Source organism: Esox lucius, chromosome 7 (assembly GCF_011004845.1).
Source record: "Esox lucius isolate fEsoLuc1 chromosome 7, fEsoLuc1.pri, whole genome shotgun sequence".
NCBI classification, from domain to species: Eukaryota; Metazoa; Chordata; class Actinopteri; order Esociformes; family Esocidae; genus Esox; species Esox lucius.
This window is the reverse complement of record NC_047575.1, coordinates 32,126,444-32,151,360: the sequence shown is the minus strand read 5'-3', so window position 1 is coordinate 32,151,360 and position 24,917 is coordinate 32,126,444. Positions and strand designations below refer to the sequence as shown.

Genomic DNA, 24,917 nt, shown 5'->3' with positions numbered 1-24,917 from the left:
TACCTAATCAGTAATGCAAGATCAAATAAGATGCCTAATTGTATCGATGCATTATTAATGAATTGTGTAGCCTAACTGCACAACGTCTATCATGCAATCAACTGCTTCAAAACAGCATACCATTGATTACTGCCTGTTTTAGTAGCATTACCACGCCACAGCTCAACAATATGGATATGTTAAAGATTTCTCATAAAACATGTTTCAATAAGGTCAGGGGGCAAGGAAGGGAGATGCTTACCTTTTCTCCGGTGTGGCTTGTCCCTATGAGGACGATGTTCTACTTGATGACGGACATGCTCCTTGACCTGTGTCTTGGACCTCTCAGCCAATCCTTGCTCAGGTAGACAAGTGCATTGGCACTGACAATGGCGTGATCCTTCTGCCCAGGTATAGAGACAGGTCGCCCAGAGCAGCCACCTGCCAAACTGCATCTTCTAGCTTCTGTGACTTCCCTATCTAGATGACACAGCTCCATACGCCAAAGTTCTTAGCCTAGAGCACCATTTCGGTAGACTTTGAACCCCAACATGCGCAGCTTCTCTAGTCTTTCCCCTGACAACTCTTGGACCTCCCTCCGTTAAATTATTTGGAAATTGTGATAAAGAATGTTTTTTCTTTATATTCCTTGCACCCCGGCTTTTGTGCTGCCCTTCCCTCCCTCTTTCTTTTTTGCTTCTCTCCTCTCCCTTTGCTTTCAGTCTCACCCTCTTTCTCTGTGCCTTTTTTTTCTTGAGGGTGGGGGGGGGTGATTGAAAAACAAGTTTCAGGCCCCATGCTGGGAGAGGAGCGCAGGGAAAGGGACCAAGGGGTCCTGTCTTTTCCAACAACATCTGTGTCATTCGTTCTGCATGGAGGTGGTGGGGGGCAGAAAACAAGGCCTGGAGGGGGTGGAGGGAAGGACGAGAGTTTGGGGCAGAGGGGAGGATACAGAAAAGCCTGTTTTACCAATGCTAGATCAGTTCCATTAATCAAGTCACTGATCAAGTTCAGCACAATACCACTTACTCCCCTCCACAACATCAAAGGGATTGGATATGCATCTCCCCTCCACTCCCATTGGTTTGTCCTACGAAATTATTGCTTCCAGATCTACTGACTAAAGTAGGCAGGCAGTATCGGTTACTCTGTGCTCCCCCTTATTGCCCAAAGTGCTTTAGCCCAAGGTTTGGACAGAGTGTTTCCAAACAAGTCTGACCCTTTTCGATACCTCAAAATGCATCAATGCCAAAAAAAGGGCAGGCCTTTCTTGGAAGATATTCATGCTTTTCAGGCAAGTACTATTATTATAGGCCATGAAAAACAAATGCAAGATTGAACAAAACTAGACATCAAGCTGGTGAATTCTCAATTGTCAAGGTGGAGATAATTCATTTTCACCGGTGACAATTTCAATTTCTGGAGCTCATGTATCAATTATCCATCCACAGGAATGTCAGTTCCCTTTGATGGGAAATCCATGAATGGGAAAAGGAGGCACAAAGGGGCCTTTTCCCCTCGCTGTCTTCCTTTAACGAGGCAACTCAAACACCCATTACCCACCCCCCACTAGCGCAACTAGCCAGGCAAATTTGTAGCTGCCTGCTCGCACAGTATGGGCCCTCGTTCATCATCTTGGCTCAGCGATCACAATCAGGCAAACGTTTTTTTTTTGTTTTTTTTTACAATGACCTTGTCGAAAACGCTCTGGTGGATGTTTCACCAATGTGTCTTTCCCCATTCCAGCTGGTTAGACTAGCGAGGCCTTGGGGAACTGTGACAGACCGTTCTAGGCTAACACATCTGACCTGATCTTGTATTTTATTCCAGCAATGTGTTATGACTGGCCTTTTCCTGACCTGATACAAGTACGACACATAGCTTGCCAAAGAGTAAACCACATTAAACAGAAAAAATAGGGGGCTTCAAGGTCAAACTCTTGAGTTATCAATATTATTAACTATCTCTATTGCTTTGGAGGTTTTTTGATAGCCAGGTGTCTTTTGACGCAAACAACTTGGAAGATGGGGATTGCTGAATAACAAAATGTCTGTGGTGGTGTTAAAATGACGGACTACATTTTTATAGCCTATATCTTAACTTTAGTGTAAGATTTCATGTTTTATTTGTCATATGAACAAAAAAATAAGGTATGGGCCCCCAGTAATTAAACAACAATAAATAAATATATGTAAAATAATAAATACAGGAAAAAGGACAATACAAATGAAATTGAGGGCATGCAAAGTAGTAAGTATTTGTAGTATGTAAAAATACATTAGGTGAGGTTTATTTATTGAAATTGTTCTGCAGTAAATAGTAACAGTCATAACATTAGTGAATAATGAAATGGAGTCTGGTAGCAGTAGGTACAGTGGGGAGAACAAGTATTTGATACACTTACAAAGCATGTAGAGGTCTGTCATTTTTATCATAGGTACACTTCAACTGTGAGAGACGGAAAAACATTGTATGATTTTGTAATTAGCATCTTATTACATGACATAAGTATTTGATCACCTACCAACCAGTAAGAATTCCGGCTCTCACAGACCTGTTAGTTTTTCTTTAAGAAGCCCTCCTGTTCTCCACTCATTACCTGTATTAACTGCACCTGTTTGAACTCGTTACCTGTATAAAAGACATCTGTCACACACTCAATCAAACAGACTCAAACCTCTCCACAATGGCCAAGACCAAAGAGCTGTGTAAGGACATCAGGGATAAAATTGTAGACCTGCACAAGGCTGGGATGAGCTACAGGACAATAGGCAAGCAGCTTGGTGAGAAGGCAACAACTTTTTGTGCAATTAATAGAAAATGGAAGAAGATGACGGTCAATCTTCCTCGGTCTGGGGTTCCATGCAAGATCTCACCATGATCATTGATGGGGCATCAATGATCATGAGGAAGGTGAGGGATCAGCCCAGAACTACACGGCAGGACCTGGTCAATGACCTGAAGAGAGCTGGGACCACAGTCTCAAAGAAAACCATTAGTAACACACTATGCCGTCAAGGATTAAAATCTTGCAGCGCACGCAAGGTCCCCCTGCTCAAGCCAGTGCATGTCCAGGTCCGTCTGAAGTTTGCCATTGACCATCTGGATGATCCAGAGGAGGAATGGGAGAAGGTCATGTGGTCTGATGAGACAAAAATAGCTTTTTGGTCTTAACTCCACTTGCCGTGTTTGGAGGAAGAAGAAGGATGAGTACAACCCCAAGAACACCATCCCAACCGTGAAGCATGGAGTTGGAAATATCATTCTTTGGGGGATGCTTTTCTGCAAAGGGGACAGGACGACTGCACCGTATTGAGGGGAGGATGGATGGGGCCATGTATCGCGAGATCTTGGCCAACAACCTCCTTCCCTCATTAAGAACATTGAAGATGGGTCGTGGCTGGGTCTTCCAGCATGACAACGACCCGAAACACACAGCCAGGGCAACTTAGGAGTGGCTCCGTAAGAAGCATCTCAAGGTCCTGGAGTGGCCTAGCCAGTCTCCAAACCTGAACCCAATAGAAAATCTTTGGAGGGATCTGAAAGTCTTTACCTAGCGACAGCCCCGAAACCTGAAGGATCTAGAGAAGGTCTGTATGGAGGAGTGGGCCAAAATCCCTGCTGCAGTGTGTACAAACCTGGTCAAGAACTATAGGAAACGTATGTTCTCTGTAATTGCAAACAAAGGTTTCTGTACCAAATATTAAGTTCTGCTTCTCTGATGTATCAAATACTTATGTCATGCAATAAAATGCAAATTAATAACTTAAAAATCATACAATGTGATTTTCTGAATTTTTGTTATAGATTCCGTCACTCATTTGAACAGTACCTATGATACAAATTACAGACTTCTACATGCTTTGTAAGTGGGAAAACCTGCAAAATCGGCAGTGTATCAAATACTTGTTCTCCCCACTGTATATGAAGTGTGTGTATGGGGCAATATCCTACTATGTGGTTCCATTTCTGTCCTCAGCAAAATGTAATTAATTTAGTGTAAATTTGAGTAAATGGATTCAAATGGCTTGTTAATATGAGGGCAATCTTCCTTTCTTTTAAAACACAAATACAGCTCTGTAAAAAATTAAGAGACCACTGCATCTTTTTCGTTCCTTTCCAAAGAAAGTCAAAAAGGAAGGTTTAAAATAAAAAAAAAAACAACGGCAAATTGAATGCTTCTGTTCCTCACTCAAACCTTTCCTTTTCAAAATTTTGGGAAAGGAAAGAAAAGGTGCAGTGGTCTCATAATTTTTTCCAGAGCTGTATATTGATCCTGAAAAGGCATTATATGCATTTATTTATTGAATGTATTTTGCCACTTTGTGTGTTACTTAACAACCTCTTTGAGAAATACAAGACACATTTTTAATATCAAATGCAAATAAAGTACTGATTCTGAAACACAATAATTGTAGTTTAATAATTATTTGATGAAAATAAAGAACATATAGTTGTGTCCCCCTACAGGGTAGAAATGGCTTGTGATCTCATGTGAACAATCGGTCTACGTTTATTCGGATTAAAGTACCTGATTTTGATTTATTTATTTTTTGTGTCACTGCATTGTAGGAATGACCCCGTGTGTGTGCGTTGAGGGGGATGTTTGTGTTGTCACTCCAGTTTTAGTGTTGAGCAGTTCTAATGACTTGCAAATAGAAGCTGTCTTTGGTAGATCTCATGCTCTGGTGCAGACCCTCTGTCTGATAGTAAGTGGATGAAATGTGTGCTGGGATGAGTGGTGTCGTTGATAATGAGGTGGATAAGGAATAATTGCTGTGGAAATATATTTCATTACAACCTAATTAGCTAGCCAGTTTATCTGTTTATTCTAATATGAATCATGCTATTATTAAATAATACTACCATATTATTATTCCTACCTAATTAATTACCACCTGAATGAGTTTGGCTTGTATACAGTTCTGCTCATAGGTTTTGCAGAAATTGTGATATTTTGGTCTTTTATTTAAGCATAGTGATCAAATGAAGCCATTTATTATCACATAGTTGTTTGGCTCCTTTTAAAATTATAATGATAACAGAAATCACCCAAAAGTTTACATACCCTTGAATGTTTGGCCTTGTTACAGACATACAAGGTGACACACACAGATGAAAATGGCGATTAAAGGTGAATCTCCAACACCAGTTGCTTTTTAAATACCAATTAGTGTCTGTGTATAAGTAGTCAATGAGTTTATTTGCTCACACGTGGATGCACGGAGCAGGCCAGATACTGAGCCATGGGGAGCAGAAAAGAACTGTCAAAAGACCTGCATAACAAGGTGATGGAACTTTAAAAAGATGGAAAAGGATATAAAAATATATCCAAAGCCTTGCAAATGCCATTCAGTACTGTTCGGGGATCTCTTGATGCCAAGCCAAGGTCAGGTAGACCAAGAAAGATTTCAGCCAAAACTGCCAGATGAATAGTTTGGGATACAAAGAAAAACCCACAGGTAACCTCAGGAGAAATACAGGCTGCTCTGGAAAAAGACGGTGTGGTTATTTCAAGGAGCACAATATGATGATACTTGAACAAAAATTAGCTGCATGGTCGAGTTACCAGAAAGAAGCCTTTACTGCCCCAATGCCAAAAAAAAGCCTGGTTACAATATGCCCAACAACACCTTGACACACCTCACAGCTTCTGGCACACCGTCATTTGGAGTGACCAGACCAAAATAAAGCTTTATGGTCACAACCATAAGCGCTATGTAGGAGAGGGGTCAACAACGCCTATAGTGAACAGAATACCATCCCCACTGTGAAGCATGGTGGTGGCTCACTGATGTTTTGGGGGTGTGTGAGCTCTAAAAGCACGGGTATCTTGTGAAAATGTATGGCAAGATGAACACAGCATGTTATCAGAAAATAGTGGCAGACAATATGCATTCTTCTGCACAAAAGCTGTGCATGGTATGCTTTTGGACTTTCCAGCATGGCAATGACCCTAAGCACAAGGCCAAGTTGACCCTCCAGTGGTTACAGTAGAAAATGTGAAGGTTCTGGAGTGGCCATCACAGTCTCCTGACCTTAATATCATTGAGCCACTCTGGGGAGATCTCAAATGTGCGGTTCATGCAAGATGACCAAAGATTTTGCATGACACACCAAACTGAACTAATGCATCCAGTGTCTTTTGATCGTTTTAGTCTCTAGAACTTCATGTCTCCAGAATTGATTATAGTCCACCTTTAGCAAATTCAATTGATTGACCACACATTTCACAGCACATGTCAGAGCAAAAACCAAGCCATGAAGTCTAAATAACACTCTGTAGACATCTGAGATGAATTGTGTTGAGGCCTAGATCTAGGGAAGTTCTAAAAAAAAATGCCAAAACATAAAAAATGTGTACAGTAGGCTCCGCCATTGTGAAATGGAAAACATTTGGAACTACCAAAACTTTTCAAAAAGCTGGCCTTGGCAAGAAAGGCTTTGGTCAGAGAGGTGACCAAGACCCCAATGGCCACTCTAATAGACCTTCAGATTTAATTTGCAGAGATGGGAGAACACACCAGAAGGACAATTATCTCTGCAGCACTCCATCATTCAGGCCTTTATGCTGACATATGACATGCCACCTGAAGGACTCTGAGAGCATGAGGAATACATTTATCCATCTGATGAAACCAAAATCAAACTATTCGACCCACATTCTAAGGGCCTGCCTGGTGAAAACAAGGTACGGTTTATCATCAGGCTAATACCATACCTATGGTGAAGCAGGGTGGTGGGAGCATCATGCTGTGGGAATGATTCTCAGTGACAGGGAGAATACCTGACCGAACGTTCCCTGGACCTCAGATTGTGGCACAATGACAACCAGAAGTACACTGCCAATAAAATGCTGGACTGGCCTCAGGACAATGTTCTTATGCAGCCCAGCAAAAGCATGCGTATCCTGGAGGGGCATTACGGAGTATTTTTTTAGAAAATACAAGCATGGTAAACATTGGTAAGGAAGAACGTTACTTCTCATCGAGCTAGTTAGTTCTCTTCTTAATACAATTTATGTTAATTTACAGATTTGCTTTTTACCACTCATTTGAAAATGCAATGTCTCTAGAATTTTGAAGAGCATCTGAGTGGACACTAAAAGCACCTGTACATTCCATCTCTGTGTCTGTACGCGGATGAAACACTGAAGTATAGAGATCTAAAGAAACTATTCTAAATCATAAATGATACTCATGTTTGACTGCATTTTTGTGGCTAGTTCAATAAACAAAAAGTAGCATGCCAGATACACAACAATCAGATAAATATGGCCACCACAGTCAAAGGGCACTAAGAGCAAAGGAAGCGAGGGAGACATCATTGAACTTACTCTGGAACCCACGCTATACCCCCTCTTTGGATATATACTATTAGGCAGAATTGCACTGTTGTTTTTGCACAACGTTGTTGTCAAAAAACAAAGGTGTTCAGAGTCCGCCACTCAAAAGCACAAGTCTCCGCCCCAGAATACTATGTTGACTATGTAGCGCCCATTACAGTTCGGAGTTCTTCGGTCTGATTATCCAAAATGTATTATGTAAACAGTAAAACCAACAGGTGTCCTGGCCCGATCATCTGATCAACATTTCTTTCCATTAGACTACAGTGAGCATGTGTCAACACATTTTTATCTCAATCTTTATGACCATAGTCTTTCTTAAGCCTTTACCCAGGAGGTGGTCTATGTTCGGACACCTCTTCCAACAGCGACCCCAAAATAGCCACGCTTTACCCCACGTTGGGGTGTCGGGTCCAAGCTGCCGGGGGGGCAATTGGATAGAACTTTGACCTCTAAATTGGGCCTTCATCTTCCCTCCGGGTGAAGCAGCTTTGGGGTAATCCCCTCCTGAGAGAGGAGTAAGAGGTCGAGGCGACGTCGGGTCCTGGGACTCGGGATTTGTTCCCGGGTGTGTGGGGCGCCGACAGCACTCTCTGGCAACACACAAAGGGAGTAATGGAGCGAGACCAGGGAGGTAGTGAGAAAATCCACACTCCTCAGCCCCAAAAATACACCGTCTGTTGCCGGGGAAACCCAGCACCAAGCTAATTTCTACCTACATTTATTTTTTCCAGCTATGGTGAAGCAACCAGCCAAGCCAGGGCAGTGAGGGGACTTGCCAGAGTTTTGGATGTCCACAGAGTTCCACTTGTTGGTTAGGGAACCCTAATTCAAATTTGGGCTCAGGAAAGATTCAGGGGAGGCTCACCCATTCTTATTGCCTTTCCCCTGTGCCCAAATTATTTTTATCACTGGTGGTTTGCGTAGCAAAGGGCCCCAGGTTCAATTTTCAACTTATTTCGTATTACTGGGGCTTGCTTAGGCCCTAGGTTCGATCTATGACATACTTCTTATTCCTGGGGCTTGCGAAGGTCCCATGATCGATCTTATACATAGTTATATTTATTATTATTAATCTTTTAAATGCTATTCATCACTGTTTAAGCTAGAAACTCTTAGGTTACTTGTACACAACTTATAGAAATACTTTTGTGTCTCCAGTGGTATTTCTTAATTTACTTTGATGGGATACTAACAGTATCTCTTTCTTTTGAACCATTTGAACTACAGACCACACCAACTTTGTTTCATATGTTTAGTTTATCTTAACATGCTTAAACGAACCATTAAATGTTCAAGCTAGAGACAACAAAGTTGGTGTGGTCTTTTCTCTTCCTCTGTTTCTTTGATATTCACCGTGGTTGAACAATTGTTCCATTACCATCCATATCTTATTTTGAAGTGGATCCTAAATCTAAGGTCAATACTCGTACTGCCAAACCATGGACTTGTCTCTATGGATGGATGCTCTGACCTTTCGGTAAGGATGTTGGAGTAGTGATAGAGGATTGTCAGGGTTAGCTTGAGTGAGTAGAAAGACTTAGTGAAACTGGCCATATTGCACAAGGGAGGATGGAGGAGGTGTTGGTGGTGTGAAAGGAAGGCAGGAGTTCTGCTTCAGTGGACCTAAATACAGCATCTAGTGAGGAGCACCATCCCCTTCCCCTCCTTTTAACCCTCCCCTGCTTCAAAACTAAGCACCCACTCCCACATCCTGGGTTTTACACACACCTCTTTGCCCCCACATATCTCTCCAGTCTCCCCCATCTCTTTGTATATCCAGCTGGCTGCTCCACAAAGGCTCTGGATCGAAGTCCCAAATGAGTCTCAAACCCCCAGACGCTTTGTTCTGCCCATTTTCCCACTACCTAGAGGGTGAGTTTGGTAACAAAAATGAAAAAGGGATCAAGCAAAAGAAAGAGGGAAAAAGTCCAAAGAAATGCACTAAGATCTGCTAGAGTACTTTGGACTTGTGATTTCCACAGGCCTTGAAGTGTCAGATTTGGAGCAATATTGTGACCTTGAAATATCTTTTGTTGCAGAAAACAAACTACTTTCAAAAGACAATTTCAATGACAACCCTCATACATTCCAAAAACAAAACAGCCTGATTTAAACATGTAGGCCACATTGGTTGACATCACCCCTACCAGGTAAATCCCATCAAACCACTGTCAAAACATTCTACCGCTTTATGACATTAGTTTACCCCTCTATAAGAAGGATCATGTTTTTTTGGCGATCACGCGGCCGACTACAGGCCAGGAGCCCCCCCCCCCCCCCCCCTTGGGTTAAATGATTTCAGATCCATGCCCATCACCACCACCCTCCGTTTCCCAGCCTTTCTGAGAGGGACCTGTGGTGGTGGATGGGCCGGACTGTGTAGAAAAGGCCTCTGTGTGGATACATGGGCTGGAACTAATAGGATTGGTTTTGATTCATTAGATTCTCTTTCATCATCCTGGTTGGAATTTCACTGCACGTCCCTTTGGGCTCAGTACTTTAAACTGGGGGATGCGTCTGTAAGAAGCCAAGAGGGGGGATAAGCAATTGTAATTGAGACCCTAGATTCTAAAAAGCTTCATACTCTGTGGAATCATTCATGGTACTATCATAATATTGCCAACATGCAACAGTATAAGATAAAGAACAAAAGACTGATAAAAACAGGAGCAAAGACTTCTTTAGGTTACTATATTGAAATAGTTCAAATTAACCATAAACGTTCCCTTATGTTTGGGGTAGCAAATGGAGGTGTATCACAGGAAACACATTTACCAGTAAACTACCAGAATCAAGGATTTTATGTAGTAAATGTAATCTAGTGACAAGATGTGTAGTGGCCCTTTTGGGTATAGTAATTTCTCTGGCCTCTGTTATAATTAAATTACAGGGGGAAATGTAATTGAAAAACCCATAGAAAATTGAAAGAACATACTCCTATTTCACAATGTTAATATTTATTTGCTGTCAGTGTTTAGTTGGAAGAGACCACCAAAACAATGACAACAGTACAGAGTTCATTAAAACGTTAATCAATTTAAAAAAAGTCAATTTTCTCTTGAACGATATTGTCTATTAGATCTTCCATGACAGCTAAAGCTTAGTAGCAATAAATTTGTCATACACTAGGTCTGTAACTAATCCTGAGGTTAATAATTATAGTACTTCTGAATGGATTCCTTATAGGATGTAGTTTATGTCTTTCAAGGTAATACAGAACTGGCCTCCCAGGGACATAACTTTTGATGTTGTGTTGAAATAAAATATACAGAAACATACCATCTACTTTTAGAATTTCTGAAGGCATTTTCACACAGTACAATGCACTCTTTTGATAAGCAATTACGCAGTTTTATCAGAGACCGAAATTGCATGAGATCAGAACAGTTTTATCGATGGGTTTTTGAGATGATCTTTCACCACTGTAGTTGAGTGTAGATGCAATCTGGTTTAAATGACAGCAAATGTGACAGAGCACAGAAGGCACCTGAAGTTAACACACTCCATATAAATACGCAAGGGGGCTACTGACAGCTCCGTCTTCATTCAATTAGCTTGACTGACTTGAGAGACTTCAGGAATCAGACAGCTATGACGAATGTTATCAAATATGATATCTTAGTTAAGCCCAATGAATTAAAACCCCACCCAGTGACATCTAAACGAGGAAGACAACATGTTTAATGCATATTCATGCTGGGTTCTGCAACAGAAGAACTTGCCCTCCAATCTTTATTTATTGCATTTTGATGCTGGATAATTTAATGAAAAGTATTTATTTTCATATTATTATTTTACTTTTTTTTTAGCATATTTAGCATCAGGAACCTTTTAAGAAAGTAAGATTCCCAACACTGTACTGTGCAAATATTCATTTGCAGTAGAAATAAAAGTTGAGTAAAACACATTAGAAAAACTTTAATTCATCCTCTGAACCTAACGATAAATATTTTCTGTTAATATAAGCGCTCACCAACCATTTAAATGAAAACAACATGGTATGACTGGCATGACTACAAAACATCCAAAAATGGCACCTATAAGAGGGTGACTTATTCCTTTAATTTTGGTTGGCCCCAGACTCCCTGCAACAACAAACAAGTGTTGCCCACAGAAAACATTGGCCCTGCCTGTGTTTTGGCCCAGATGCCAACCAGTCCTGCGCTCCATTTCACTAGGACCCTCTTAGTTGGCCTCTTCTCATATCCAGCACTGCACATTGGGCCTTAGCCACCAGTCTAGTGGGCCAATTTGGCCTGGCCACTCCACACTAGTGTGTTTTCAAGGGTTTGGCATAGACGGCTTCCAGAAAATGCAGGGGCAGCAGGCCGAACAGAGCAACCAGGAAACCCACGCTGGCCACCGACAGCAGGACGTATCGACCAATGAAGAAAGTGTCCACGATCTGCAGGAGGAGAGAGATAGGGTTGTGATGTTCAGACATGTATTGAACGGATTCATCAAATACACCAGCCTTGATCAAAGTCCAAACTAATGATGAGGACAAGATTGACTACTGACAATAATAAACAGCTTTCGCCAATGGTGACACCACAAGTGTTTATTAATTTCCTTGAATAGTGCAATAAACATGACATCCAGCAGCCAGGACTTTCAGTGAGCGGGAACAACTAGAAAGATTGTTTCTGCACCCTTTCCCTTGAATGCACGTCTTGCAATCTGAAGCTTTTGGTCAAACAACCATCATCTGAAACATTAGTTGTTCTTAAGATTGTTTTAAACGGTGTGCAAGTGTAATTGATAGGAGCATTTTAATGTAGGCTAAAAGATATACCGAACAAATAAGGAAAAACAACATGCAACCATTTCTAAGAGTTAGTGTCCATCTGGTAGACATGAAAGCAGAAGTTTTGTGAAGAGCACACTTCTCCAGCATGCCAGTGAAGGTAAGCATTTACCCAATGAATTTGGTTTCCTATTTAATTCAATCAGGTCAAGACTAAAGCCCTAGGTGACGATGACGAGAACACAGCGGAGCATCCCTGAGATTATTTCAGATTTGTTTGTGCAGAAATTCAATGGTGCACACCCCACGGTTTCACAGCTGTCTGGTATCAGGGACCTTGGGACCCACGCTTCACATTTTGTCTTTATATTTGTGTCATTCTCCGATGTGTACCGACTGCCTCTGGACTGGTTACCCGAACTGATGACAGTTTGAGTATGCTTGTGTTAACACTTCCTCTTTCTTCCAACAGATGTCACAAGAGCGCCACAAAATCCCTGGCTCCAGGAAATCAGAAAGCAGGGCCCTTCTGTCCAATACAGTCAGCTGAACTACAACATCATGACCGTTGTTGCACCACAAGTTCACTTTTCTAACAGCTATTCTTTTGGTACTGAAGCAAACATGGATGAGGTCAAGTAATGGACACGGCAAAGGAATGTCAGCCAAGAAGAACATTACAAAAACAAAGGTCACTATTAATGTTTGATAATTTACTGAACCCCGCAACTGAAATGGATCAACTAAAGATTTGTATGGTAAAAAAAAAACATCAAGTCCAATCTTCCTCAAAAGACAATAACTACAAGTACGCCCATTTACCGAAGTCGAATATTACTTATTTAATATAATACATTGTTCACAACATCAAGGAGGACTCTATCAAGGAGGGCTCCATCATCTTGGTTAATCCAGAACACCCAGTGAGCATGTATGTGGATCCCTATGACTTCAGTACAAGGTTACCCATGGACCGTTGCTGTTGGGTTTATCCTTTTCCCAGTTGGAATGAAACAGGAATCCTGAGGGAAGAGTCGAAAAGAAAACCAAAAAGCACATTTCCCTGCAGACCTGCTTCACCATACGAAGCCCAAATCTTACCAGGAGGCAATGCAGTGTTCTCTCATTTAACGCATCTCACTTTGTAATTTGCCAATTAGCCACCAAGCAGAGCCCAGAGCTGGGCCCATGTTTTATTAATGTGGCATCGAGCCGCATGGTACTGGGGCCCTGTCTGGGGCTGGCCTAATTGGCACTGTGATATTTTGCTTTTGTTTAACAGCGAGAGGTTAGCCGCTTCTTTCACATTTACAGACTTGTGGTCACACACACACACAAATGCACATTTGCATACACACAAACTCCATCATTCACATGTATATATTTTCTCTCTCTTCTGGCTCAGTTAGTAGTGCATACCTACTGCGTTAGTTGACATGGAGGCAATGATAACAGGACTTAATGTTCAGCAAAGGTTGGTAATCATTTTGGGTAGCTAGATCAACTCTCAAACTATAACCCAATTTCCAAAAAAGTTGGAACTATGCATAAAATATACATAAAAATAGAATGCAACGTGCAAATAATTTAAACCCTATATTCAATAGAAAATAGTACAAAGACAAAATATAAAATGTGAAAACTGGGCATTGTGTTTCTTGAAAAATATGCCCACTTTGAATTTGAGTCCAGCAACATGTTTCAAAAAAGTGGGACAGAGGCAACAAGACTGGGAAAGTTGTGTAATGCTAAAAACCTAAACCAGGTGGAATATCACACAACCAATTAGGTCAATTGACAACAGGTCAGCAACATGATTGGGTATTAAAAGGTCATTCCAGAGAAGATGGGGTTCACCAGTCTGTGAAAGACTGTATGGGCAAATAGTGCAACAATCTAAGAAAAAAAATTCTCAGTGTAAAATTGCAAAGAGATCTCATCATCTATGCTACATAATATCATTAAAAGATTCAGAGAATCTGGAGAAATCTCTGTATGCAAAGGACAAGACCGAAAACCAATACTGGATGCCCATGATCTTCATGCCCTCAGGCGGCACTGCATAAAAATTCTGTCATAGAAATCACTGCAGTGGCTCAGGAACACTTCTGAAAAACATTGTCTGTGAACGCAGTATGTTGCTGCATCCACAAATGCAAGTTACAACTCTACCATGCAAAGAGGAAACCATAAGTAAGATCCAGAACTGCCTCCTCCTTCTCTGGGCCCGAGCTCATTTAAGATGGACTGAGGCAAAGTGGAAAACTGTCCTGTGGTCTGACAAATCACAATTTTAAATATTTTTTGGGAATCATGGACGTTGCGTCCTCTGGACTAATAAGGAGAGGGACCAATCAGCTTCTTATCATCGTACATTTCAAAAGCCAGCATCCGTAATGGTATGGGGGTACATTAGAGCACATGGCATGGGTGACTTGCACATCTGTGAAGGCATCATCAATGCTAAACAATATATACAGGTTTTGGTGCAACATATGCTGCCATCCAGATGATACCTTTTTCCGGGAAGGCCTTGCTTATTTCAGCAAGACAATGCCAAACCACATTCTGCACACATTTCAAGAGCATGACTAAATAGTAAGAGCCTGGGTGCTAAACTGGCCTATCTGCAGCCTAGACCCATCACCCATTGAAACATATGGCGCTTTATAAAAAGAAAAATACGACCAAGGAGACCCCGAACTGTTATGCAGCCAAAATTGTACATCATGCAAGAATGGGAATACGTTTCACTTTCAAAACTACAGCAGTTGGTCACCTCAGTTCCCAAACGCTTAGAGTATTTTGGTAAAAGAAAAGGTGATGCAACACAGTGGTAAACATGCCCATCCCAACTGTTTTGAAACATGTTGCTGGCATCAAATTCAAAATGGGTATGTATTTTGTTGTCTTTGTACTATTTTCAATTAAATATAAAGAAATTATTTGCATTCAGTTTTTATTTGCATTTTACGCAGCGTCCCAACTTTTTTCGGGTTGTAGTTACGTAGCTAGTAATATTCACATGCAGTCGAAGTAGCATAGCACTCTAATACACTTATTGCTTATTTTAAAGTTGGCAACACAAACAGCTCAGTTAAAAAAGCCTGTCTTCCGCCAGAAAAGGCAGACATGCTTATTTAAACAATAAACACCTGAATGTTAGTGCTGTGCATAGGCACTGATTTCCAGATTTTATGGTCTTGATTTGATTCGGAATACCACTATTTCTTAAGAGAGACTCGCGGAGATTGAAGGCTATGAACTGCACTGGGAACCCTTTAGCTTGTATAACATGGCAGATTACAAAAGATGAAAGATAAACATGGACGACCTGGCTCAAAATATTACATTGAACAATTTATTTAACAAATATGAATAACCAAAATACATAGCTTCTATTTTTTTGTACAAAATATCAATAATTTAAAATAAAAAGTACCTAATTTATAGACCATGAAATGAAATAATGGCAAATTAGCTAAGGCTCTGACTTGTCTTTGAAAATAATGAAAGTCTTCCAGAAAAGTGCACTTTAATAACAATAAATAAAGAATAATAATAGTATTGCGAACACAGTCACTGATAATCTAGAACTCTGTGGCTAGCCGTTCGAATTAACAAAACAGTAATTCAAACAAACAATAAAATGTAATTGAGTTCACAAGCCTTTTTTTTTCTGCAAAACATCACGTTTATGTTTTGACATAAATGTGTCTATCATCAATAATCAATTAACTGCATTCATTATTATACCCTGGCCTGCATCCAATTATCAGTTATAAACATGTCTACATAATGCTGCTGGCTTAAAATTTTTATTGTGCGAATATAAAAAGAACAACTGTTGGTTGGAGCACTTAGTTGGAGGATCACATTTGAAACATATGATGCTGTAGAAATCCCCTGCAAACCGTTTCGAATGAACGATACAGTTGAACGAGTTACTAAAAATAACTTGTTACTCTCGAGTTAGTAAAAAGTAGCTCAAAAAGAACAAATCGTTCACGATCTGCACATCTCTAGTGACAGCAGAGATGCTGAGATTGCTGGCTGCAGCTCCAGGAACCTTCCTAGTGTATTCAGCACACCATTCCACCTGGGCACCATGTCAATCAGCAACTTTGGCATCTCTTCAAGCTCGTGGCAGGCTGTAGTGCTACAGAGAAAAAAAGTTACAAAGCCCCTCACCCGACCAAGCAAGTGTGCGATCGCTGGAAATTGGAGAGCAGCCTGCAAGACTAAGTTTAACGTGCGTGCGTACGAAACAGCCAAAGTGACGCAGCTTCATCAATGCCACAACATGTATCATACTAGCAGCACTGTCCGAGTCAATGGCTGGCTCTCTCTCTAACCTCCCACTCATTTAACACCTCCAAAAAGAAGGTGTTTCTTGCTCACACACACAAGCTTTCTCCCACAAACACTCCCTCCCTCTGCAACACACACTCTCTCATACGCGTGCGCGCACACACAGAGGTGTATGAGTGCTCAGGGAATAGTATCACTACCATATAGTAAATACTGGGCATAAATTGTTGTCCAATTATTTTTATCGTAATTTCTGACATTTTACTATGGTAGGAGACTATGATTGATGTACATTGTATAGGCATGGGATGCATTGTCATTCTATATATTTCTCATTTGGTTACCGTCACTTTAAGACAGGTGGTGAACAGCTGTGTGATTTGCTGTAACGAAGTGGGTGTCTGGGGTTTTGGACAGTGGTTGCATAAGATATATGTAAGAATTACTTTACTTTGTCTAAGAAGTTTTCTTTAACATACTCTGTTAACAGTGAAGAAAATAGAATAAACACCATACATTTTATTATTCGTAACTACATGGAGTCCTCTGAAAGTCTTTCCTTTATATTACCATGCACATGAGTCAAGGAGTTGTTGAATGATCATTTTAATATACATTAACCTCTTCAATTAAATAAATTTACATTAGCATCTATAGAATGAAACAGAAGGTTTGAATTTTTTATTGAATATGATTTAATTATTTTCTTTTTTTAATAATAATAAAAATAAATCCCACCGGAGTAGTGCTGGTTCAGGGGTACGGGGATGGGCAAACAGGGCTGATGGGCCTGTTGGGTTTGGCATCAGGCAGGGGCAAGAACAACTGATTTAGTATCAATAGTTTGCTAAAAGTATGCCTGCATTGATTAAATGTCGGTTAAAAGAGGAACGAAATGTAAACACTCAGAATTTTCTGTGAAGATATCAAAAAAAACTAACGTTAGGGGTGCAAAAGTAGCCTATTTGACTATGGACTAAGCTAACAGGTTCATTTCCACCACTCATGGTCTACACCCACCTCCCTTTTGTGTAACATACTATCCGTCACCCTCTCTTTTCTCTCTTTTCGTTTTTCTTTCTTAATATTTAGTAAGTGGAGAAATCCTCGATGGTCCACCGGTACTTCTCACACGCAATTCACTGCTAGCAAGTACCGTTCGCACCTGGTTTGGAGACCGGACCATTTCATGTGGAGGGTCTCTGGATGTTATCTTTTTGCCAAAAACAAGGAAATAGGATAAGTGGATGGGATAACAATTTAATGTATTAATTAATATTTTAATGTTTTAATAATTAAAAGATTTTTTTCACCACATGTTCTAATATATTTTTTTCAGGGCCCCTTGTCAGCACACACATTCTGTCTTGCGCACGCCGCACACCCACCCGCACACCCACCCGCGCACGCACACACGCACCCACACACATTCTGTCTTGCGCACGCCACACACCCACCCGCGCACGCACGCCCACACGCGCACCCACACACCCACACACCCACACACGCACACGCGCACGGCCACACGCGCACCCGCACGCCCACCCGCACGCCCACACACTCTAACTGTTTTCTGCGTGCAGCTCATTTCATATTTCCAATGTGTCTGGCTGTGGAAAGTAGTAATCTGTCAGACGGGGGTTGACTGGTAATGGATACAAACTACTTTGACTCATCAGTGTACGGAGTTCAATAGAGTTATGTTGAACGACCACTGAGTGTGGTTTCCAAAGCGACATATCGTTCATTTCTGACTCCATCCGCTGGCCAGAAACCAAATAAACTATGTTCCACGGACGTCACCAGACTGTCAGATCCACATGGTGCACTGCTGCTGTTTTACCCAGCACAATTCATAAAACGCTCCCAATGTTGCACCCGTGGGCTCTCATTTCATTACATTTCACACCATTTCAGTGGCGTTCATGTCAGTTTGAAAAACACTTGGGGTTGACCAAAAATCAAGCAGAAATAATTAACTGGTCCAACCTAGCAGCGGTGACACAATTTGCACCCACCTCTGCTGAACTCCTAATCAGAATTCGGTTGTGTACAGGTGTCTTTTATACTGATAACGAGTGGAGGACAGAGGAGCCTCTTAAAGAAGAAGTTACAGGTCTGTGAGAGCCAGAAATCTAGCTTGTTTGTAGGTGACAAAATACTTATTTTCCACCATAATTTAGCAATAAATTCATTAAGAATCCTACAGTGTGATTATCTGGATTTCTTTTTTCTCATTTTGTCTCTCATAGTTGAAGTGTACCTATGATTAAAATTACAGCCCTCTCTCATCTTTTTAAGTGGGAGAACTTGCACAATTGGTGGCGGACGTAAGACTTTTTTGCCCCACTGTATATTGCGACTATTTCGGGTGGATTTTCGAAGTACGCATCTGTGCATGCTTTTTGGGGTAATAGTCTATTGATCACCACCCCTTGTGCAGTAAAATAGGAGTTTCCACAATTCTCTCTTTTCACTTATATTCAGTTATCTATATTGATAGTTATTGTATCAATATCATTTATGAATGAAAGAAAAACTACCATTGTCCCATGAAATGAAATAGCTTTGGCAGTGTAAAGTTCCTCTTCAGTCTAGCTAACAATTGCTCAATACTATAACTATTCCAAGTAGTAAGTTAGTAGATACTAGTAAGCCTATTACAGGCAAATAAGCTGTTGAAACGGCTGGTGACAAAAGTCATACAGTTCATATACAGTGGGGAGAACAAGTATTTGATACACTGCAGATTTTGCAGGTTTTCCTACTTACAAAGCAAGTTTTCCTACTTACAATTTTTATCATAGGTACTCTTCAACTGTGAGTAACATAATCTAAAACAAAAATCCAGAAAATCACATTGTATGATTTTTAAGTAATTAATTTAATTGCATGACATAAGTATTTGATACTTAATATTTTGTACAGAAACCTTTGTTTGCAATTACAGAGATCATACGTTTCCTGTAGTTCTTGACAAGGTTTGCACACACTGCAGCAGGGTTTTTGGCCCCCTCCTCCATACAGAACTTCTCCAGATCCTTCAGGTTTCAGGGCTGTCGCTGCGCAATACGGACTTTCAGCTCCCTCCAAAGATTTTCTATTGGGTTCAGGTCTGGAGACCGGCTAGGCCACTCCAGGACCTTGAGATGCTTCTTACGGAGCCACTCCTTAGTTGCCCTGGCTGTGTGTTTCGGGTTGTTGTCATGCTGGAAGACCCAGCCACGACCCATCTTCAATGTTCTTAATGAGGGAAAGAGGTTGTTGGCCAAGATCTCGCGATACATGGCCCCATCCATCCTCCCCTCAATACGATGCAGTCATCCTGTCCCCTTTGCAGAAAAGCATCCTCAAAAGAATGACGTTTCCAACTCCATGCTTCACGGTTGGGTGGTGTTCTTGGGGTTGTACTCATCCTTCTTTTCCCTCCAAACACGGCGAGTGGAGTTTAGACCAAAAAGCTCTATTTTTGTCTCATCAGACCACATGACCTTCTCCCATTCCTCCTCTGGATCATCCAGATGGTCATTGGCAAACTTCAGACGGGCCTGGACATGCGCTGGCTTGAGCAGGGGGACCTTGCGTGCGCTGCAGGATTTTAATCCATGACGGCGTAGTGTGTTAATAATGGTTTTCTTTGAGACTGTGGTCCCAGCTCCCTTCAGGTCATTGACCAGGTCCTGTCGTGTAGTTCTGGGCTGATCCCTCACCTTCCTCATGATCATTGATGCACCACGAGGTGAGATCTTGCATGTTCTCCCCACTGTTCACTGCATGATCCAATTAAGCAAATAAAATCCCATCATGCTCTGAGGCATGTGGTAAAAAAATAAATGCAGAGTAGGCCCAGTTGACCTCAATTTGGATTAAGACGGTAAGAGGAACAAATCGATATGGCTCTGAAAGAGGTTCCATTATTGGGGCACGGATGACACTGAATGGTTTGATGAGTATGAAAATTATGTGAGTCATATGATATGGCCTTGGCAGTCACCACATCTCAGCTCTCTCTGCCCACCTTCATCAAAATAGCAAATGAGGGAACATGTTTTGGAAGAATGGAGTTCTATCCCTTTACTAGAGTTCCCCAGACTCGCATAAACTAAGGCGCATTGAAGCAGTTCTGGCAGGTCGTGATGGCCCAACACCTAACTGAGAGACACTTTTGGGGTTTTTCCTTTAATTTGTCACTGGTCTGTATATACACACCTAATAGCCAGAGTGTAAATCACAGAAAAATAAGGTGTAATTTCATCATTGAGGAAAAGTTGAACCTATTTCAAAGACAGTGTTCTACAACATAATTGTGCTATAACCTTGTGTTTCAATTCATAATGATTTTTGGTGCATTGATAGTTAGTATTCCAGTTAAAGAAAACTGACAACTATCTAGGCTACATGTAGCAGCAGAATAAAAAAATTCAAATACTGCTTTTTTACTTTAATTTAGATATGGACTAGAAATGACGTACCCCACTGGTAGTCTTTTAAATCAATAAAATGCTTAGTGTTTTTATTTATTACACATTAACAGGATTTTAAACTCAAGTCAATACATATTCTACCACATAAAACGAACTACATTAACACTTAGCTGTGGAAAGGCAAAGATCTTTATAAAGTATTAAGACAGAACAACAGCACATAATGAATGTATTCACATAAACTGAATGCATAATGAATGCATGCAGTCAAAAATAGATTGTCTGAATCTGAATCATTGGGTGTGTGTGTGTGTGTGTGAGCTGATCTTGCCCAGGGGCCCTAAACTAACAGGAAAAACCCTAAGCCTACAGCACCATGTCTGTGTCCCAAATGGCATCTTTGTCCCAGAACCTTGCCAAACCAGCGCACTGAATAGAGAAGAGGGTATCATTTGAGACACACACCAACTCTCCTTGTAATTCTGGTTTTCCCATGAACAGAAACTGGCCCGGCTGGCAGTGTTGTCTGTGGGGTGGCTGCTTTGCGGATCTGGCTGAGTTATTTGGCACATGGTGCATGAGGAAAGTGCTGCAGTCTGTTTGTGCTGCACTGCTGTTGGGGAGAGATAAACCAGACCCGGTCTTCACGACAAACACAGCACTACATGTTCCAACTGCAGCTCTGCAGCCAGGGCCAGCAGGCCACACTGCCAGGCCTATATGCATGGACCACAAAACAAAAGCCATGACGATAAAATAAACTGTATTACAGTTTACTCGCTGGAAGAAATCCATCTGTGATGTTCAGAGGAATGATTTGATGAACTGACTGAGCTCAAACACTCCATTCATATTCCAAAGATCTCCACTTGCCATGAGAAGAATTCTTGCCTACACAGCACTGTAGTGATTTAGCAGGCAGGAACTCTGTGCAATGTTCAGTCTGTGTGGTTAGTACCCCCTGCTCAATTTGAATATCAATATTACAAAACACATGACACCAGAGGCTGCCACTTCTGAAGAGTTTTTGAACCCCTAGGGTCTTAACAACAGTCTTCTTGTCTCACAGGGCTACTATTGAGGCAGCAAGCTGCAGTGTAGTTGCATTTGCATGTGTGTGAGGTATGTTATTAGTGCTCTTGCTTACCTCCATGTCTTTGAATGGTGACAGGGCCTCTGAGCTGCGGGGGAAGAACACCAGGATAAGAGTGGCTACTAGAGCCAACAAGAAGACAGGGATGACCCCTAACCTGTTAGTTAGAAAACAATGCAAATAGTTTAAAAATAGGGCTGTCAAACTTAACATGTTAAAGCGTAAGATTATTTTATGAATGCAATAATATTAATTGGCATTCATGTTCCTGAATAAAAAGTCAAAAATCAACTGGCGTCACTACAGCACTCAAATGAATCCTCTATAAAATGATACCAGAAAACATAGCGGACTAGCTAACGCCAAACTGCATATGCTATATTGTTCATGTTCAAAAAACCTAACTACTAAGTGAACACGAATGTGTAGTAATACGTTTCATTTATGCCCAGAACATAAATGTATGAATTTAGCTTGTGTTTTCTAAGCCACAGTTATATACTGTATTTCGTAGAGCATTCGCCAAACTAGTGACATGGATGAATCTCCAGTAGGGGCTACATCCCTCAGAGCGATGCGGACGTCCACCACGGTCACATGGACGTCCTCGCTACGGGGAGCCCTCGGGTGGGTGTTTAGCAGGACGGACGACCGACGAGTGATGTTGTGCTGGATGTTGAGCCGGACGGACGGGCGATGAGGGATGTTGAGCAGGACGGACGGGTGATGAGGATGGAGGGCATGGTCCGGACGGACAAAGTGGCCTGGACGTCAGCATCCAGCTCTAACTGGATGTACAGTGAAGCAAACTGGATGTCTTGTCTATGAGCATATTTTAAAAGTAATAAAATGGAGAAAGAAGCGATCATCAATCAAATTATGACTATTATCCAATGACAATGTATTCTTTCTGTAAAGATTATGCTAGAAATCAGACTAGGCTGCACTGTTTCTTCTATTGTGGGAAGTGTTTTGTTTTAGGCAAAAACGACACTGAAGTCTTAAGATGTTTTACTATGATGTGTTTTATACCACAAATAGTCGATTTAATTTCACTTTGTAACAATAAGTCTTAGTTAGGCTATATTTTACAGTGTTATGTATATTATCGATTTATTTTTACTACGTACCGACATCTTACTACGTAGATGTCGGTTACTATGTGACAAGAATTTCTTTGCGCAGGATGATGCTATGTTTTTCGGTGCATTTGATAAATAAACTGAAACTTAAACCTTAAACATTCTCACTATACCGAGAAAAACATAAATTTAAAGATAACCTGTCTGTCAAGTCCCCCTTTATTTAATTATTTCCCACTTTTGTCATGTCAAAATAATGAATAATTTCTACATATCACGTTTTAAATAAGACTCAATTTTTTTTTCATTTATTTAGAAATACAAATAGAAATACAAATTCCCAACAAAACAATAATTGTAGTGTTATTATTAACAAAGAAATGTAAATACAATTGCACAAGCCATTGTATATCAGTGTCACATGTTTTGGGGCACCTGAAGGTGACAACAGGTACACTGGAGAGCCAACAGAAAGAGAACTCACAAAACAATAATGGTTTTGCAAATGGCCAGACAATTGCTCTCTCCTTATCGAACGTCACTCGTACGTCCTGCTAAAACATCTACTCGAGGGCTCCCCCTAGCGAGGACGTCCACGTCGCTCAGAGGGATGTAGCTGCCTCTGAATCAGTGTGACATTTTCCATTTGACAACAAAAGCCAGCGCTTTCATATAAATTCAGCATTTTTGGATGTGCTTTTATGCACCCAAAACAAATTATGGTAAGTAAATCTTGTGAAACACTATCCTTCCGCTTTTAATTTAGATTAAATGGTCATGTATTTATATTACAATGTTCAATTTCTACATAATGCCCCTTTAATATCTCTGAAATACATAATTTGTACAGTATAACCTAATGTATGGTCTCAATAGGTCTTTGTCAAGCGTTTGAGGTGGCACAGTCCTGGTGCCATAGAAGTTCAGTCTAAGGTCAACAATATATTTATTGCCTGTATCGTGGAACCTATAGGGTTCAGTCAGATGGTCTGACTCAGGCCTCTTGGCAGAGAGTAAATGTAGTAAGCTACGCAGGGTAATATGAAAAAATACACAACTTACTTAGTTGGTCCAGTAGCTCTCAGGAGGATCATGGTCAGGACGAGAGCTATAATCCAGCAAAGGACAACGAGGAAAACTCCAGTGCCCACGCCCAATACCGTGCCAGCCATTCTTCACCAAGCCAAACTATTAGCCTGTCCAGCTACAGCTGTTTACTAGTGTTATCGGTCAAGCAAAGTTATTCGCATGAAATTACATTTCTACAAAATTATTTTCATCATATTATGCCAATCGGTTCGTTTAGACCTGTTTTACAGAAGTTGTTGTCTGGTTTGGTGAAGTTCAAGCTAGCTAATCGGCTAGCTCGTGCATTGAATACATGTGCACGCGTGCTGGTTTTTAAGACCGCTTGTATAACACAAAACTAAGGCAATACAGAGCATAGATGCAAAAAACCAAGACCCCAATGTTGTGCACACTATGTGCGTTTTTTTAGCAACCATCTGACTTCCGTGACTACAAATAACCTTACATTTCATAGGGTAGATCACTCCGGTAGGGAGCCATACAAAGTGGGTGTTACTAGGTGCTATTATGCTGGGAAGTGTAGTGTATTCTGACGCTCCGATAATCCTGGGTTGAATGTCTTGTATTTGCTAGATTCAACCAACGAAGCATTGACTTGGAATGCTATCTTTTTCAATAGTAGGCAATAACCGCATCAAATCCAATGAATGACGATGACTTAATTACCACATTAATCACAGGCTGCCTCAGGAAAGTTTTTGGGATACATCCCCAGCACTGACACTTAAATCGGCCTACAAAAATTGTTGCCTATTGAATAATAAAGATTTGTAAAATATTGCCGCTTTAACATTGGAATAATGTCATAAAGAATAATTAGAATAATAGCCTTAATTGAACAAAC

General features: G+C 40.9%; 3 protein-coding genes across 4 annotated transcripts in view; 1 reads left to right on the top strand and 2 right to left on the bottom strand.

The window, feature by feature from the left end:
* The window catches only part of robo4 (roundabout, axon guidance receptor, homolog 4 (Drosophila)), a 30,233-nt gene extending 29,576 nt beyond the window's left edge, over nucleotides 1–657 (bottom strand). Inside the window, exon 1 of the mRNA XM_010894013.4 lies at nucleotides 242–657. Within this exon, the coding sequence (XP_010892315.2) occupies nucleotides 242–434 (193 nt within the window). The 5' untranslated portion in view covers nucleotides 435–657. The remainder of the gene's footprint in view (nucleotides 1–241) is intronic.
* A 10,005-nt stretch (nucleotides 658–10,662) lies between these two features.
* tmem218 (transmembrane protein 218) lies at nucleotides 10,663–24,509 on the bottom strand. The gene is made up of 3 exons (XM_010894015.4): nucleotides 24,047–24,509; nucleotides 21,957–22,059; nucleotides 10,663–11,732 (listed from the first exon to the last, which is right to left on the bottom strand). The coding sequence occupies exons 1-3, from the start codon at nucleotides 24,154–24,156 to the stop codon at nucleotides 11,598–11,600; spliced, it is 348 nt and encodes a 115-aa protein (XP_010892317.1). The 5' UTR covers nucleotides 24,157–24,509; the 3' UTR covers nucleotides 10,663–11,597.
* Nucleotides 23,529–24,917, top strand: part of pknox2 (pbx/knotted 1 homeobox 2) — a 110,283-nt gene continuing 108,894 nt past the window's right edge. Inside the window, exon 1 of one of the 2 annotated variants that reach the window (XM_013134619.4) lies at nucleotides 23,529–23,706. The gene's annotated coding sequence lies outside the window, so the exon portion shown is untranslated. The remainder of the gene's footprint in view (nucleotides 23,707–24,917) is intronic. The other variant, XM_020048371.3, reaches the window with a different exon arrangement.

Excerpts from the sequence above, each read along its gene's own strand:
- tmem218 (XM_010894015.4), bottom strand. The coding sequence starts at position 24,156 with ATGGCTGGCACGGTATTGGGCGTGGGCACTGGAGTTTTCCTCGTTGTC. Across the intron at positions 22,060-24,046 it reads AGAGCTACTGGACCAACTAA|GTTAGGGGTCATCCCTGTCT; the intron begins GTAAGTTGTGTA and ends TCTAACTAACAG. Across the intron at positions 11,733-21,956 it reads CACCATTCAAAGACATGGAG|ATCGTGGACACTTTCTTCAT; the intron begins GTAAGCAAGAGC and ends CTCCTCCTGCAG.